Source organism: Artibeus jamaicensis, unplaced genomic scaffold (assembly GCF_021234435.1).
Source record: "Artibeus jamaicensis isolate MK-2021 breed Jamaican fruit bat unplaced genomic scaffold, CSHL_Jam_final contig_473, whole genome shotgun sequence".
NCBI lineage: Eukaryota > Metazoa > Chordata > Mammalia > Chiroptera > Phyllostomidae > Artibeus > Artibeus jamaicensis.
This window is the reverse complement of record NW_026521851.1, coordinates 1,399,708-1,417,757: the sequence shown is the minus strand read 5'-3', so window position 1 is coordinate 1,417,757 and position 18,050 is coordinate 1,399,708. Positions and strand designations below refer to the sequence as shown.

General features: G+C 44.4%; 1 protein-coding gene and 1 long non-coding RNA gene across 5 annotated transcripts in view; both read left to right on the top strand.

The window, feature by feature from the left end:
- Positions 1-1,412: 1,412 nt before the first annotated feature.
- On the top strand, positions 1,413-7,254 carry LOC119044227 (uncharacterized). Its single transcript, XR_005081565.2, has 3 exons — positions 1,413-3,034; positions 3,973-4,068; positions 5,815-7,254. It is a non-coding gene; the product is annotated as an uncharacterized LOC119044227 (long non-coding RNA).
- Positions 7,255-13,836: 6,582 nt separating this feature from the next.
- B3GALNT2 (beta-1,3-N-acetylgalactosaminyltransferase 2) overlaps positions 13,837-18,050 on the top strand; it is a 54,701-nt gene continuing 50,487 nt past the window's right edge. The window contains exons 1-2 of one of the 4 annotated variants that reach the window (XM_037138501.2): positions 13,837-13,941; positions 14,839-14,889. Coding sequence is in view for 1 of the 4 variants with exons in the window: in XM_037138498.2 (XP_036994393.2) it covers positions 14,052-14,163 (112 nt within the window). In the remaining 3 variants the exon portion in view is untranslated. Of the gene's footprint in view, positions 14,164-14,838; positions 14,890-18,050 lie in introns of all 4 variants that reach the window. The other 3 variants (XM_037138500.2, XM_037138499.2, XM_037138498.2) reach the window with 3 other exon arrangements.

Here is an 18,050-nt window from a genome sequence, read left to right as displayed (position 1 = left end):
CATCCTCATCCTCGGCCCGTGGAGCTCCGAGGTGACGGGGAAGTGACTGATGTGTCTGCTGTAGGAACGTGCCTCGGATGGAGCCTGTCCCTTCAGCGCGGGGCCCCAGAGCAAGATGCTCAAGGCAGAGCCACCCGGCGACTCAGTCTGCGCCGCCTGGAAAAGGCGTGGCGAGAAGGCTGCGTCCCCTTGCGGCCCACTAGCCCGGGTTCGGGTTCGGGCGCCGGGTGGGCGTCGCTCGCAGCGCTCTACCCTCCGCCTGCCCCGGGCCGCGCAGGAGAAAAGCAACCAACGCTTCTGAGCACCTGCTGGTGCTAAGGACTTAAACACACTGAATTAAATTTAAGTTAAAAAAAAAAACAAAAACACGAAGTAGTCGTTAGTTTTCACATTCTGCAGACAAAGAAACAGACTCAAGAAGGTGAAGCAACTTATTCGAATTTATGATTTCAGAGTGACAGAGTTCCAAACCAGGCCTCCTGACTTCTGAGAAATGTTACTTATCCCTCCAAATAGGTTACAAAGATCAGATGAGGTTGCGAGAGTCTCTAATTGCCCTCTCCACGGAAGATAATTACAGGTTTTTTTTCCTTAACACTAGTTATCAAAGAAGAGACACTCGCCTTGTCATGTGTAAACCAGAAGGGAAGTGTTTAAGTGTACGGGTGGGATGTGGCTCTCATACCACAGATACACTTCACCCTGACACCTGTATCAATATGGATAATGGGCTCTATGCATGATTCGCTGTTCGGAATTACCCTTTTATCTTTGAGGATCAAAATATCCTGTTCTCTGACTCAGAATAGCTCTAAGGTATTCTTGCTGAACTAATGTAGTGTCGTTTCAGAAACCTAATGCCGTCCTCCCTCTAGCGTTTGGAATTAATTTCTCATAGAATAGCTCTGCTTTTTGCCATAAGGCTTCTCTGTACTCATTTTGGTCACAAACCTTTGAAGTTTTAATAGTGTATCTTGGGCAAATACAAAAGCAATGTTGATTTTTAAACAAAAGATGAAAGTATGGAAGAAAGTCGTTTTTCTTTCCCTTTGATCTAAAAGTGAGACTCCTGAGGCATCTCAAGGTACAGAGGGAGCAAGGAGGGGAAAGAGGAAAAATCAGGGGAGAGGAGATAGGAATGTCCTGGAGTGGGAGGCGACGAGAGATTCTGCAATTGGGGCCCTGGGCAGTCGTGGAGAACGACTAGAGAAATTCACTGCTACACATCATATATCTGACAGGAACATTGAGGAGCAGACCTTTCAGACGAGCCCAGGGGCAAAGGTCTGGGACTTCTCACTGAAAAGGATTTGGTGCACACTCAAAGTTGGGCTGTGTTGACTGAAAGCAAGCATTAATGAGAAAGATACCATATTTTACTTGGATTTTAAAACTTTTTCATGAGGAAAATTTACTTTTTTTAAAGTTTTTCTTATAAAAAAATTTATGTTGTGCAACCATAGTGCAGATTACAAGATGGAAAACCTGTCTTCCCCGAGTCACAGAGCAAATCACTTCTTGTTTCATGTCGCGGGGCCTCCCAATGCCAGCTGCCTTCTTCCTTGCACAGACGATTCCTGCTCCTTCTGATCACCCTCTTTGCTTCAGGGAAACTCCACTTACTTCATTTTACACCCAGCCAGCGATCCTCCTCGGTTTTTGCTGTCATCCACATCTCCTGGGAGGTGGGCTGCACACAGTCTGGGCTCCCGCAGCCTTTATTTGATCAGCCCCTGGGGCATGACTCGCCTGTAGGAGCACAAGCTGAGGCCTTGGTGAGCCCTGCAGTGCTGCCCCTCTGACACGTTAAGGCACTGGGTACAGCAGTTTCCAGTGCCAGCCACAGTGAAGAGGCTCAGGGCAGTGCTTCAGCGCAGGGCAAGTCAGTGCCCAGGAAGGGACAGCCACAGTTATGGCATCTTCTGAGCGACAGTGGGAAGCTAGGTCATTATTGGTATTTTTGTTTGACTATAATTATGAGGGTTTCTTTTTTAAAAAAATTAGGTGGCCATTATTCATTTCAGTGGGAAACCTAGTTGTACAGACTGTAAAGCCAGGAAACGAAGGTGGTGTCAGGTCCACATGGGGGCAGCAGGACATGGGGCGTTTCATCAGTTCCAGATAAGCAACAGCCTCTTTTTGCATGTTGGGTCGTTTGCTGGTTCTTTGTGCACCTCCCTCACTGGAGTGGAAGTTCCACGAAAACAATCCCCAAGGCTGCTTTGTTCCCATTTGCAACCTTAGGGGTTCCAGGCACATACAGACACATTAATATTTGTTGATAGAAGAGGAAGGGAGGAAAGGGGGAAGGAGAGAGGGAGGGAAGGAGAAAAGAATAGTATCCATATCTGGCTGACTTTTACTACAGGTGATTTTTGCTTCCGAGGTGCAAAATGTAACCCTGTTTTTACATGTCCAGTGCTCTCAAGTCATTTCCAGGACCCACCTCCCACCTGCCTTTCCCTCTACACTCCTGTCTCGACCATATTCCCAGACTCACTGCAAACTCCAGCTGTTGCAGTGTGTGGAGACTGAGGAGTCAACCAGCTGATGAACAAACCCATCTGTGCTCGCAGCAGAATGCCAGAACTTCCTAGTAGTAAGGACACTTTAGGGAGACTTACAGCGATAAGGGACACTCCTTGTTTCTGTCAAGCTATTAGAAACTCCAGCTTTGCCAGTTCCAGACTTGCCGAAGGCTCCAGCTCAGCAACTGTGACCCCTGTGGCGAAGCAGGGCCCCTGGGTAGGGTTGCCTCCTCCTGCGCTGAGCGCACCACCCAGGATATTTGATATGACTGGTATTGTGGATTACCTTTAGCATTTCCTTTAAGCTGAAGAGGAGCTAAAGGAAGTAACGGTAATACAGTTCATTAAATTTAAAAAGACAGAAGACTCTGCAGAAGGAGTTTGGATTCTTGCCCTGATGCAAATGTTGCAAAAATACCTTTTGTCCCCAAATTCCTTCTCCTTGTGTCAAGATGTACCCACACAATGGAGATCTGAGATGTAAAGGTAAAAACTGCTGAATTAAGGTATGTCCAATCCTTTATGTTGTTGTTTTGTTTGTTTTAGAGCAACTGTTAGAATTGACTTCTTAATCTTCGTGTTACCTTTTTCAAGACTTAAGGTTGTATATGACTAACTTTAGTCTGCATGTCTTCATGTTTACAGGACAGGAAGAAACTAGCATTTATAGACTTTCCCCATATGTGTCCTCATTTAATATTCAAAACAACTCACTGAAGTATGCCCCAAATCTCTTTTCACAGATTAGGAATCTGAGACCTAAGAGGTTAAGTCCATTCCTTGCTCAAGGTCATATAGCTAATAAATGCAAATCTGAGTTTTGACCTCAGACTTGTCTGAAGGACTTGCAGAGAATACGCTAATTCTGTTTTCTCTCTCACACAGTTTTCTGAATCTTAAATTTAAGACATTAGATTCTCTCAAGATTGCCTGAATGTTCTTCCATTTTACCATTCTCAACTTTTAAGATTTTTTTTATCTTTGGGACATCTCTAGTCTTATTTTTCATAGAAAGAAATTTGGTATCATTTGTAATAGTATTTAAGTATTTGTAAGTCTCCAATAGCAAGGTCCCCCAAGATCTATTGAAATTGGGTCTGATTAAAAGTTTAAATATGCAAACAAGCAGTATGTGGATATGGCAGCACGTGGGCTGAACTAGAATTGGTAAAATTAATAGAAATGGTGCTGTATTAACAGGAAGACAGAAGTTCATCTTTTAAAGGTAAAATGACTCAGAGTGAAAATGCAGCACAACTAACACTTTTTAATTGCTTAAATATTCTTTCCTCTATGAAAGCTGATAGGCTTCTTTTCTCAAAAAGGTGTCAAATGAACTTTCTCAAAGTAAAATCTAAATTCAAATCTTGTATTTTGAGCATATGTATGTGGCTAAACTAACCTTTACCAGTTTTTGATTGCTCTCCCTCCCCCACCAAAAAAGGCAAGCTTGTTCCCGCTACCTACCATTAGGAAATGCAGCCTGCTAAGCACAAAGGAATGACTTGCAGAGAGCACTTCAGCCAGGGACAGTGTGACTGTACGTACCAAAGTCTTGACATCCTTCTAATTTAGCATTTGTCCCTTCTCCGTTTTCCCTCAAAACTCTGATTTGGATGAGAAGTTATGTGGTTATTATTGGCCCTGTCCATACATCATTTAAAATTCAAGTTAGCTTTGCCCTGGCTAGCATGGCTCAGTGGATTGGGCACTGTCCTGCAAACCGAAAGGTTGCTGGTTCGATTCCCAGTCAGGGCACATGCCTGGGTTGTGGACCTGGTGTCAGGTTAGGGTGCATGAGAGAGAGAGAAGCAATCTCTCTCACGTCAATATTTGTCACCTTCCCTTTCTCCCTCCCTTCTCCTCTCTTGAAAAATATTTTTATTTCATTCAAGTTAGCCTTCCCTCTCCCACCTAAATACCGACCTTCCATCTGAGCCCTCTGCCCAGCTCCAATCTTTCTTTCCTTCCTTCACCACCAAACTTCTTGAGAAAGTAATCCACATACCTCTTCTGGCTCATTCCTTCCCTTCCTTCCTGCTCCTAAAGACTGAGTTACCAACCAACCGTCACATCAGGTGGTACTTCTCTATCTTTGCCTTAGTCTGCTCAGGCTGCTATAACCGAGTACTGTGGACTGAGTCACTTACAAACCACAGACATTTACTTTTCACAGTGCTGGAAGCTGGACGTCTGAGATCAGGGTGCCAGCAGGGTTGGGCTCTGGTGAGAGCCACCTTTGGAACTGCAGGCGGCCCGCTTCTTGTAGACAGACATCAGTAAGAGAATGGCCTAGCCCTCTGGCCTCTTCTTCTAAGGGCACAAATCCCCTCATGGGGGCTACACTCCTGCAACCCAATCACCTCCCAAAGAGCCCACCTCCTGATACCACCAGGTTGTGGTTAGATTTTAACATGTGGATGTGGGGAGACACATCAGTCCACAAATCTTTACCTTGCTTCATATACTGATGGTGCTGCTTATTCTCTCTCCCATCCCACTTCCTCTGTGACACATTCTCCTGTTTCCTCCTGTATCCTGGCTTCTTCCCAGCATCCTTTACAATCTCCTCCCCCACCTAAAAGCTCCTGTCTCAGTTTGCCTTTGCTCTGTGCACTATCCCTGGGTCACCATGCCCCATGAATTATTCTATCATCAACTTGATAAAGGTTCCCAAGTTCATCCAGTTACACTTTGTTTTATTCAACAAATATTTGTGGAGCACCTACAAAGTACCAGTCACTGCTCTGAGTCCTGGGTTATATCTGTGAACAAATTGTAAGGGGACAAGTTCCTGCTCTGTGTGGACAGTAAAAGTCCATAAACAAAGTAAGCAAATGGGACAGTATGTTAGAGGATGATGGAGATCTAGAATAGAGTAGTGGAGGTTGGGGGGAGCCCATTTAGGTGGAAGGGACAGAGAGGGCTTCACTGAGGAGGTAAAGCAACTGCCAGGAAGGAGGTGGAAGAGGAGAGAGTGAAGAATCAGAACAGTACAAAAAATGGGAAGAGACAAGACTGTACCTGTCATTTTCAAAGGATGACAAGAGGCCAGTTTAGCTCTGAAGCAAAGTGAACAAGGAGTGGGGTAAGGTTGGAGGGTACAGAGCTCTGACCTTATTGGGCCTAGAGGCCATTGCTGGGACTTGTTTTACCTGGGACAGAACTGTGAGCTGTGGCAGGGTGTTTGGTTGAGAAATGACATTGTTTTACTGAAGTTTTAAAGAAGCACTGTCTTAGGTCAGGTTCCCAGTGGAGCGGACTCTGAAACTCAGGTTGCATGCAGTTTCCTTAGGACACACCAATGAGAAGTGACGGAAGCAGCATGGTGCAGAGGAAGTTGAGCTGTGACGCAGCTTCAACGCAGCTTCAACACAAGCCGTGGCTGTCTACAGTTACTTCAGATCTTTTCAGCCCTGTCACTAGTCACTGGAAGCAGTTGCCTCAGGAGAGGGGACTGTTCCCTGGGGCAAGGCAGCACCCTGCAGCCAAGAGCAATTCCCAGAGATTCAGGGAAAGTCTGAGCAGTCCCCAGGCTCCACCCTGGAAGGGGTCTGGGTGGTACCCTGCACTTCTCAGTCTGCCCTCGCACCCCTCCCATAGACCTGGGCCATAGAGGAAGCCCAGGAAACACTCGTCCATTCCTGTTGGCCCTCACTGCTGCAGCTTGTCTCAAGGTGCAGATGACACTGTCACCTTCTTCCACTGCTACCCAAGGTAGATTTGCCTCACCCCAGCGACACGGCAATGAAAGTGGTCCTGCTAAAGGCTTGGTGGACCAGAGAAGCAATTCTGTCTCCTACCTGGTCGATCATGGTACGCTGCTCAAAGCCACTAGCTGACTGCTCTCCACCCATTTCAGAGTAAAAACCAAAGTCCTTATTGTGATTTATACCGTATCTTGCTCAAGACTTCATCTTGGACTGCATCCTTGGTTAGTTTCCTCCTGTCACTCTGTTCCCATCACACCACCTCCTCCTTCCTCCTTGAACACGTTTGTAGGATGATTCAGCAGTATGTTTTCCTGCCCTCCTTGGAGAAGCCCTGAACATGTAGAGATCAAAATACAGGAGCCGAGTTGCTGCAGACTGAGAAGTTAAGAGTTTTCTGCCTCATGGTGTAAAAAGTTGTCTTCTGCAAAGATTTTCAGATAGCCACATGTAGTCACTTAAAAGAATTCAGCTATTGGCTAACTAAAATAGAGAACTAATCATTTCAATAGTGCACTTTACTTGGGCAGTGTATTATGCCCTAGGCAAAGGATGCCCCAGTCCTGACACCCCTGAAAAGAATGTCTGGTTTTAAAAGGTTTCCCAACTACTCACTGAAAACAGTGAACTTTTTATTGTGCATGTGTCCAGGCAAGATGGTTTCCTTGAGGAAAAAAGTGAGGGACTGACAGCTGCAGAGAAACATTAATGATCAAAAATTAAAAGAATGAAAAAAAATCTTTCTATAGAATTGCACACACAGTATACATTTTGGCTACTTGAGAGATTCCCAAGGCCAATGTGAACATCACTGGTTCGCAATAAGAACTGGACCCTGTAATGGAAAGAAGAAACAGCAAGAAGTGGCCGTCATAAAATGAGCAGGCCCTTGGAAGTGGCAGTAACGGGGCAGAGGCCCAAGGCTGGAGATGAATAGGAGGGTCACTCTGGTGGACTGGAGAAGCAGTTCGTCTCCTATCTGGTTTTAAATTTCCCTTTCTGTATTGCATTTTCTTAGCCTAATCCTTTAATAAAGTCTGTGAAATGTGACAGCCATGCCTTCATGGTGTGATTTGGGGGATGAAGAGAGGTACTGTGTCCGTATTTGGGGTGGAAGCAGAGGGACAAGTGCCGTGGCCTAAAGTCACTGCAGGCATAGGGAGTGGAAGGAGAATATTGGAGCAGCAATCTGGAGCAGAGGGGCAAGGTGCAGTCATGATGGACTTGTGGAAAAGCACACACCTTGGAGACATTTATAGATCTCTAGGGGGAGACTACAGTTTCTGGAGGTGCACATGTGAAGGGCCCAGACTGCACTCTTGGGGATAGAAAGGGAAGGTGTTCCTCCCTTCCCATCACCAGAAAGGGAAAGAATTCGTACATGAAATATCTATTATAAAGTGCTCAGATCTGAAGAGAAAGAGAAGGATGGGATAAAGGAGGATTCTGACATGTTTTTTGTTTATATTAGTATTTCTTGAGTTTATTATAAGCATGCATTAGTTTTTTAATTAAATGTAAAGTTAAGGGAAAAGGTCAATAACTATGAAAAGTGAGTATAAAATTCATCAGACATAATATATTTGTGAAAAATGAGAGTACTGGGGGGAGAAATGCCCACTGGATTATAAAATATTATAAGACTACAATCATTACAGTATTTTAGTGCTGATATAAGGATGGATTCATACAAAAATGTGGCTCAAAAACTATTACGTGTAAACATTTTAATAAGGTGACATCTTAAAGTAACAGGGAAAGAATGTTCAGGGACAATAGATAGCTATGCAAAAAACAATAAATAAATCTTTTTAGGAGATCCTCATACCACATTCCAAAATGAATTCCAGATGGATTGAAGTTTAAATCAAGCAAATAAGAATATCGGTCAGATCTTGTGATCAGAAACAATACCAAAATATGAGAAAAGATAAAATACTGATGTTTTGAATTCGTAAAAAATTTTCAATGGTTTTTGTGTCCAAAAAGTCACAAAATTAAGAGATAGAAAAACTCTTAACAAATATAATTATAAATAATTATAACAAATATAAATGTAAAGAATTCATAACCTTAAGGTTATCTTATATAAAGAGCTCATACAAATAGATAAAAGGAAAAATACACAGAAAAGTTCCAAGAGAAGTAATAGAAACATCTAATAAGCAAAAATATTTAATCTCAGGATAAAAATGTGTCCTTTGAATTAGGATTTTTTAAAAATGCTAGAGTGGGTGGGATAAAACTTACTTATTTAAGGCAGACATATAAATTAATACAATGCCAGTATGAACAAAGGGAAGTAATTTTTAAAATATTGAAATAATATTTAAAAAGAAAATCATCTGAAATGTGGTTGAAGTCTTACACACAGAAGTGTCAACATTATTTATTATAGTGGAACCTAGAAAAATCTATTATGTCCAATAATAAGGGGTAAGGTAAGAAATCAGTGTGAACAAATGATTACATAATTGAAAGTTGTATTTTCTGCCCTGACCAGTGTGGCCCATGGGCATTGTGCTACAAAGCAAAAGTTTGCTGATTCAATTCCCAATTAGGATACCTGCCTGGATTGTGGGTTTGGTCCCCTGGTCAGGCTGCATACAAAAAGCAACCAATTGATGTTTCTCTTTCATATCGATGTTTCTCCCCCTTTCTTTCATCCTCTTCCCCTCTCTATAAAAATAAATAAAATCTTTTTTAAAAAATGTGAAAATATTTGTTATATGTTAGGAAAAATTAATGGATGTAAATTTGTGTGACTGTCAATATTTTCTTAATTAAAAGGTTAAAAATAGCCCTGACTGGTGTGGCTCAGTGGATTGAGCACCGGCCTACAAACCAAAGGGTCACTGGTGTGACTCCCAGTCAGGGCACATGCATGGGTTGAGGGTCAGGTCTGCAGTATGAGGTACGAGAGAGGCAACCACACATTGATGTTTCTCTCCCGCTCTTTCTCTCTCCCTTCCCCTCTCTCTAAAAATAAGTAAACAAAATTTGGGAAGAAAAAACTAAAAATAAGAATATAGGATACATATCTCATATGATTTAGCTTCTTTATATTTTTCAATATTTCCAAATTTATTTTCATGAGCATGTATTATTTTTGTAGTCAGGAAAAAAATTCTCTCCCAGAGACTTCAAGATAAAATCCAGATTCCTTAGCATAACATGTAGCCAGGACCAGGCCTTTGCCTGCTGTTCGCCTTTCACCATTTCCCTGACCTAGCTCTCCTAAGGTAATACCAAATGGCTTGCATTCTCCCAATTGCCATGTCATCATTATGTTGGATTTGTTTATTTATTTCTTTATTTTTGCCTAGGTGCTCCTGAGTGCCCTTCCCACGTTCTGGCCTTCTTAATTGACCTTTCTGATTTCAAGCCCTAGCCCTGTGTTTCAGGGATAACCTTCTCTGGGATAGCTTAAGACAGGTCAGAAACCTCCCAGTTATGCTGCCATAACACCCTGTGATTCATTTCTCAGAGCACTTATCATGGTGAATTGTACTCATGGTGACCAGTCACCCTGGTTTGCCTATTGATGTGGACACTGGCCCACAGTGTCCATGGCATTATGGATGTGACAAGATGAATTCACGCGGACTACCGAGTCTTGTGGAGGAAAAGGGACCACATGGCTACTCTCTCAAGGGGAAAGCACCTCGACCCTTGCCTTGACAGACTTTTATTGGATTTTTAATAGTATACATCCAAGAAGGTTTTCATTCATTATGCTTAGGTTTGGTTTAGGTAATTGCTTTTTTACAGATAGCAAGGGAAGGGATGTTACTGATTACTTCTTACAGATTAACAAGGAAAAAATGTTGCGAATGCAAGGGAACAATACCACTAATTGGTCTGGTTACACTTCAATCCTTGGGAGAGTTAACACAGACTTCAGGAAGTTACTTTAAAGACATGCAGTAAGTATTTTCTGCCTTAACTCAGGGTGAGGGAGTTTTAGCAAGAGCAAACCACAAAGCAGCCTAGTTATAATGTAGGCTGGATTTTCCACAGGAGAACTGATCTGTGGGTTTGGCTCCTGTGTGCCACAACGTACCTACTGGGCTTTTCAATAGGTTTGAGTGACAATTGCCATTGCCAGGCAGATCTGGTTCTCTACAGCCTCTCCCCAATTTTAATTCTCTGTTAACTTGTTCAACCCTTAGACTCTGACGCTACAGACTTTATTATCTCTGGATTGTTAAAATTTATTTCCATTATACCTATTATCTCATAAGGTTTACCCAGCTTAGTCTTGAGTTTATTAGGGGCCAAGTGACACATGTAAATGGAAGGAAGGGTCACTGGTCCTAGGAATAGGTGATGTAGGTGGCTACCCCTGTGGTGATACCTGAAGATGCTGAGAAGTTATTCACCATGATTTCTGTTACAGGCCTGTTGAAGTGCCCATGAAGTTTCCTCTGTAAGTTAAAGTATTCTTGTAATTGGAAGGAGCATCTTGATTAGTTAATATAGAAGGATGGTCTGTTTACTTCTCCTCCCTTTAGTGCTTATTGTAACTGTGAAAAGTTGTTTAAATACTGCTTTGAAACTGCAGTTGCTTGAAACTTCAATCTGCTCCCATTTCAGTCCCACATTCCCAATACCCCTACCCTGTTCTACTTTTTATATTTTCTGAATCACTCAACACCTTCTACATGCTGGCAAAATGCATTTCTCTATTACATCTATAGTTTATAGTCCACCCCTGCCCCCATTACCACAGGACAGGGATCTTCATTTTGTTCATTGATTTATCCCAAGTGCCTACAAAAGTGCTTGGCGCATAAGAGGCGCCTAATAAGTATTTGTTGAATGACTACATCTGCCTAAGTTAGAGATTCATCCTTTTTGGGTCAACTCATAATTCTTTAACCCAAACTGAAAATTTCAGGCTATCAAGAGAGAACTTTACCTTGCTTTACGATTAAAAAGCAGGACACCCTTAGTGACAACTAATTATTACTTTCTTGACAATTTCAATAATTGAAATGGAGAAAGCAGGTCAGCATGGTTTCTAAAGAATTTCTAATGAGAAATTTGTAGCCATTACACGTTCTCCTTCCTTATTTTTTTAAATCCTCACCCAAGGATATGTTCATTGATTTTTGAGAGAGAGACACATTGGTTAGTTGTCTCCTGTACATACACCCTGACCAGGGACTGAACCCACCAGGATGGACTCTCCAACCAACTAACCCACCCAGCCAGGGCTCTCTTTACTTGCTGATATACGTAAACAGTGATCTGGGAATTGGGCACTCGGATCTCTGTGATATTTGTCCAACAGCCATGATGCTCACAGCCTGCTGTTGTATTTCCAACAAGAAGGAACAATTGTTTTCTTGTCTTTAGGGTAATTAGGGGCCACAAAGAATATGTAGGGGCCCTAAAAACTGCAGCGTTTCTCAAATTCGCCTAATGTACTCTGGTAGCAGGCCTCTAAGGTGACCTCCAATGACCCTGGCCTCTGCTATGCACACCCTTGGTGGTCTTTCCCACAATGAATTAGGACTGCTATGTGTGACCAATAGAAGGAACACTGCAGAAGCAACAGTGTTGTGTCTTCAAGGCATTCATCATAAAAGGGCTTGCAGCACCTGCACTGGTGTCTTGGACTTCTTGCTTTTGGGGAAGCAAATTGCCATGGTGTGGGGACACTAAAGCAGCTTGCTGGCCTGCCAGGTAAGTGAGCCACCTAGGAAACACACCCTCCAGGGAAGTCAAGCCTTCATATGATCACAGCCCCAGCTGACATGTCCCCAAAAGTTTAGGGCACCCCCTGAACCAGAACGCAGCTTCCAAATTTCTGACCTACAGAAATCATGAGATAATAAATTACTATTGTTGTTCTAAGAGTTTTGGAATAATCTGTTAGGTAGCAATAGATAATAAACATACAAATCTCATTACAGTTGTCCCTCGCTATATTGCAGTTCACTTATTGCAGCTTCACTGTATCGCGGGTTTTAAAAACCCACAATACAATGCGGTATACAGTGAAGTATATGGTGACTGTACACTTCACTGGTGAGTACCATATAGGATTTTATATGTTGTTAAAATTACGTAGGTTTAAGAGTGTAGAAAGTATTTAAGAGCATATGAAGTGTTTATAAGAGTGTGGGAAAGGTTAATAAGAGAGTGGGAAAGGTTTACAAAGCCTTAAAATATATATAAGTAATAAATATAACGCCACTACTTGGTGGATTTTCACCTATTGTGGGGGGTCTCTGGAACATAACTCCCGCAATAGGTAAGGGAATCACTGTATAAGAAAAAACTGACACCATATTAGCTAACTTACTTTTATTTTACTTAAGTATAAACATACAGTATAAACTCGAGGCTTATAGCTTTTTTTGTTTTGCATTTTAATTATGATGTGTCTTGGCATGGTAGGCTTACAGCTTCTATACAACTATTAAACCAGATTCCAAAATTAAATCTAGACAATATTATAGTCTACATTTCGAATATAGTACAGACAATATTAGAAAACAATCCACTAAAGTCATTTTAATAGAGGGTTGTTCTCCTGAAATTAACTTGCCACTCAGCCTATGGCACTGACAGCGCCTGAGATGTCTCCTTCTGGACTGTCCACTTACTTGAATAAACTACCCTTTTCCATTAACTCTGTGTGAGGTGGATTTTGAATGGCTTTCAACCAAGACTTTCGCGACAACTTGCGGAAACTTAAAAACCATAAGCAGGCACCCACTTTCACCCTCTCCTGACGCTGTGCTAGTCATACACATCCCTCCGCCAGGGCCCTCCTGCGCTCCGCCAGCCAGCGGAGCTGCCGAGCCGGTTAGGGGCCTGCAGCTGCACTGGGGCCCCACGCCCCCGGGGAGCAGCGCGCAGAGCCCGCCCCCGGCCGCGCGTCCTCCGCTCTCGGGGTTCCTGTGCTGCGGGAGGCGCGCGCACACTCGTTCCATTCCCTACTCTGCGGCGTCGGCTAGAAGCCGGGCACGTGGCCTCCGCCCGCAGCTCCGTGCCTCAGAGGGGCCGCTTCTCGCCAGTACCCGGGGCACAGAGCCGGTCAGGGCCGATCTGCGCTGCAGCAGCACTAACACTAGATGGTTCGCTGCTCACGCACGGTATTTGGCAGCCGCGCCCGCTCTTCGGCCGAGGACACGTCAGCAAGAGCCTGCTTCTCACAGAAGGCAGCATTTTGCGTGACTGACAACAGGAGGCACTCACAGCTCCTAAGGCCTTCGCCTCCACGCTGCCAACCTCCCCCAGCGGGGGTAGCCTCTGAACGCGGATCCCAGCATTCCCCCCACCCCGCCCTCAGCCGTCGGGGGGTTTGGCCTCTGGAAGAAGGCGTGGAAAATGGACGCGCACGCTCCTTGTTAGGCCTCGCGCTTCACCTCCAAGTCTCCGAGTGACGTATACGTGCATGTGATTCTGGGAAATGTAGTTTTTGAGCCTTGGGGTCGCTGGTGCACCGCCCTCCTGGGCTCGAGCAGGACTTCAGCTCCCAGCTGGCTGGCGGGAGCGGGAGGAGATGCTATGAGAAGAGGCGGGGCGAGCAGGAGGGGGAAAAGAGGGCGGGGCCAGAGGGGGAGGCTGGGTGGAGGGGCGGGGCTCTGGCCACTAGGCCAAGGAGCTGCCGCCGCCCGCGGTCTAAGGAGCTTGAGCCGCAGAGCTGGGAACCCCGAGGAACGTGGACCGCGGCGGCGCATCCTGAGGTGCGGCGAAGGCGTCGGCAGCCCCATTTGCAGGTCTCCTGCCCTCCGCCGGGACGCGGGAAAGCCCGGCGCGCGGCGGGGGCGCGAGGTGGGGCTGGCGGGGGCGGCCAATGCGAAACTGGCTGGTGCTGCTGTGCCCGTGCGTGCTCGGGGCCGCGCTGCACCTCTGGCTGCGGCTGCGCTCCCTGCCGCCCGCGCGCGCCTCCACCGTCCACCCAGCAGGTGAGGGCCGGCCGCGCGGGCCGAGGGGCGGGAGTCCGGGGAGACGCGCGGCACAGATGGCCCTTTCTCTCCGCGGGCGTTACGGTCGGGCAAACCTGAGGGCGCTCTGGTCTGTGCGCGTCCCGCCGCTGTCAACTCCTTGCTTTTCTTCCCGGCCCCGAATCAGCGTCCGCCACCACTCGTCCTGCGGCCGCCCCAGGCCCCACCGGAGTCGCTCTCCTGCCGGGAGCAGAGCCTCGCGTGCCCTTCAGCTGCCAGCGGCTCGGGCCAACGAGTCGCTTCCTTCCGCCCCAACTTGTCGGTCTCGTTCGGTCAAGACTGAGCTCTTAGTTCTGTGGGTAGTGTTTGTGCGTGTGTTAAAGGTGGCGTGGCTTGGCTTCAAGAATATACGGTGTTTTGTGTTCTCTGAAAACTCTCTGATGTAGGTCGGTGAAACAAATCTAGACACGAACGAGCCAGGCGACGAGTTCCACCGGTGAGTTTGTAATGCAGTTCACGTGGAAACAGCACCCTCGCCACCGTCGCTGTCAAACCTCCCTTCGCGGGGAGGAAGTCGTGTTCACTTTTTGGCTTCATAACTAGAACGCTTTGCCCGTAGGAGGTGCCCATTTTTGTTGGTGGGCTCCACCGCCCAGAACACTACCTAAGGTTTCCCTATTTTTCTTCTTTTTAAAGGGCTTACCCTAGGACCTTTAAAGAAACCTGGAAGGCTCTTTTTAAAATGAGGTAATCGTCGTTTGCTTTTTTAACTGTGGGGCTTTTCTTTTTTTACCACCCTAGGCAGTTGTTTCCTTGTCCAGAAGTTTAAAAAATTAGAATTGACTATTTGCAGGGTTTATGCCTTAACTTTTAAGTAGAATCTAGAGAAGCTAATTTGGCAGTCTTCAAAGGAAGCTCATTGTTATCATTGCTGTTCTTTAGTCTGGTAACAGTCTCTTAACATCTTTTTTATTGGACAAACCACAGGCTCTTTGAAAAGGCTATTTGTGGCACCTGGATAGAATTTAAATGCTATTTAAGTGATTTAATGAAAGTACAGTGGTACAAGGTATTTAACCTTTTAACAGGTTAGGGTTTGGGTTTTTGGGTTTTGAAAACTGAACTGAGGAAAGGGTGCCATGTATAAAAAATGCTTTGTAACATTTGCTGGGTTTGTGTTTTACGGGTATCTGTTTGTGTGTGATGAATGAGGTCTCCTGGAATTCACTTCCACGGAGTCCTTAGGGTGTTTATGACCTTAACTGTCTTTTGGGTTCTATAAATGAGTGAAACCCTGTCTTCACACTTAAAATGTACTGGGCTGCCTGGCACTTTCCTGGTTTGAGATGAGTTTGTCCCACTCCCTTAGAGTTTGGATGATGCCCTCCTGTCATCCAGTTAGGCTGGGGGATGGGGAACTAGGAGGTGGACCCTGAAAAAGGGACAGGACTGAGGTGAGGACTCAGTTCTAGTTATGTAAATTTGACTTTAATGGATATTGTGCATCTGCCTAGGTGATAGAGTATTTTAATCTAAATAAAAGCTGACTGCCCTGACCAGCACGGCTCAGTTGGCTGAGCATTGCTCTGCTGAGCAAAACGCTGCTGGTTCAATTCCCAGTCAGAGCACATGCCTGGGCTGCAGGCCCGGTTGCTGGCTGGGGAGCATGCAAGAGGCAACTAATTGATGTTCCTCTCCTACACTGTTGTTTCTCTCCTTCTCTTTCTCCCTCCCTTCTCCTCTCTTGGATATTTATTTTAAATAAGTAAAAATTAAATCTTAAATAAAAGCTGGCTGTCCAGGAAAGTGGAAACTTTCCTTTTCCACTTATAGTGCTTCCAAAACTAAAGGCAGTAGAAGCCCCTTGATTGCTGAAATTCCCCTGCTATATGTTATAACCACATTTAAACTAAGGGGGGGGCAGTTTTTATTTCCCCCTTAACACCTTAAGCCTAAAGGGGGGAGATAACCCAAGAGTTTGTGAACTGTTCTTACCTTGAATTAATGTTGTCAGATTTGTTTTTGTTCTCTTTTCTCTCCTGCCTCTTCCTCTGTCTCCAGTCTCTTTAAGTCTGAGCAATATTTTTTGAAAGGGAGACAAAAGGCCCTCTGACTTGCCGTTGGTTCAGCACATATTTGAGAGCCTACTCTCTCCTATTGTGAGTGTGGAATTACAGCAGAATCAAGGTAAAGTCCCTGCATTCATGCAATTTACAATTTAGAAGGGAAGACAGAACATAGGAAGCAGTTATTAAATATCATAGGAATAGTGATAAGTGTAACGACAAAAAAGAATTTAAAAAAGTAGTGTAAGAGGCTGGAGAATGCTGTGCTGCTGTTTTAAATAGAGGTCAGGGGAAGTTTCTGAAGAGGTGACAGTTGAGCAGGGTCCTGAATGAAGGGCACCGGCTATTCTAATGCAATGACTCACTTTAAACAGCTGAACTACCCCCCCACCCCCCACTTCTCCCCGCTCCCCATCAGGGAGAGAACCTGGCGGTGGAGACAACCAGTAGACTAGAGAATATGAATATATGATATCTTGATTATAACCTATTAGTTTGGGATGGTGCCTTAGGAAGAATATTTTAACGATTAATTTAGAAAAATGGCGTGACCCAAAAAAGCTTCTCTGTCTAGGACATTTGGGAAAACGTATCCATTCCTATGCTTAGAGTGCTAGGTCTGGTGCAAGGTACGTAGTCCTTGCCGCCAGGTGCTCACAGTCTGTCTGATTGAAACAGACTCAGGCAGGTAGAGGCCAAACAAACAGAATTTGCTTTGCCATTTTGCCTGGGGCTGGTTCATACAGAATAATCCCTGTATACTAATCTTGTCTGTACTTGTTTTCTTATAAAATGATAATCTCATAGGGTTTTTGTGAAGATTCAGTGAATAAAACAGCCAGGACAGTGGCTGATTCCCAGTAAACACTCCATGAAATTTAGAGAGGATGTAAGAGTCTTGGTGGTTCAGGCCTTTGCTGGTGTTGGGAGGTACCTGAAATTGGTGAGGGCATGCCAGTGTATGTATGGTGATTGTCCTTATCAGTAGATCCCTGATGAACTTGTATGATTTCCTCATTTTCAGGGTGTCTGCCTCTTTGTGGTGGATGTCATCTGACAGCATGCACATAAGAGTGGCAGTTTTGGTGTGATTTTTAATAATCCTTGGATTTATTTAGAACAACCAGTTTTGAAGTCAGTGGTAGTTTTGGTGTGATTTTTAATAATCCTTGGATTTATTTAGAACAACCAGTTTTGAAGTCAGTTTCCCATAGTCTTTAATAAACTTTTGGGCATTGACTCTCTGTGCAGAGCCTTGCAGGTTGCCAGACTCACAGGATATATTGTGTATTAGCAAGACAAAGGGGGGCTGTCCTCAGGGAGCTTGTGTAGGGTTTTACTTCTTGACACGCTGAATTCAATTTGTTTCTTGTTATGTATCTGCCATCTAGAACAGCAACATAGGAGGTACTCAGTAAATTGAATGAGCGAATCAAGAGAATAAAACTAGGAAAGCATGAAGGAATTTGTCACCTGTAGTTGATCTGTTCACATTTCATGGTGACCTTATATTTAATTTTTTTTCTTAGGAAAGTAAAACACATTCTTTGTAGAAAAGTGTGAAGTTATTTAAGAAAAAACAGGAAAAAATTGTCTATATCAGACAGATTTTGAATGCATATACATACATGTTTATGAGAAATAAGTATTTTAAAATTTTTTACTGCTGTGTAATACACATTTGGAAAAATGCAAGTAACTATGCAGCTGGATATATTTTCCCAAACCAAATACACCCAACTAATCAACACCCAAATTAAAAACAAGAAAACTACCAACACCTAGAAACTCCCTTCAAGCCCCCTTTTCTCACTGCAGAGTGGTAATCCCATCCTGCTTTAA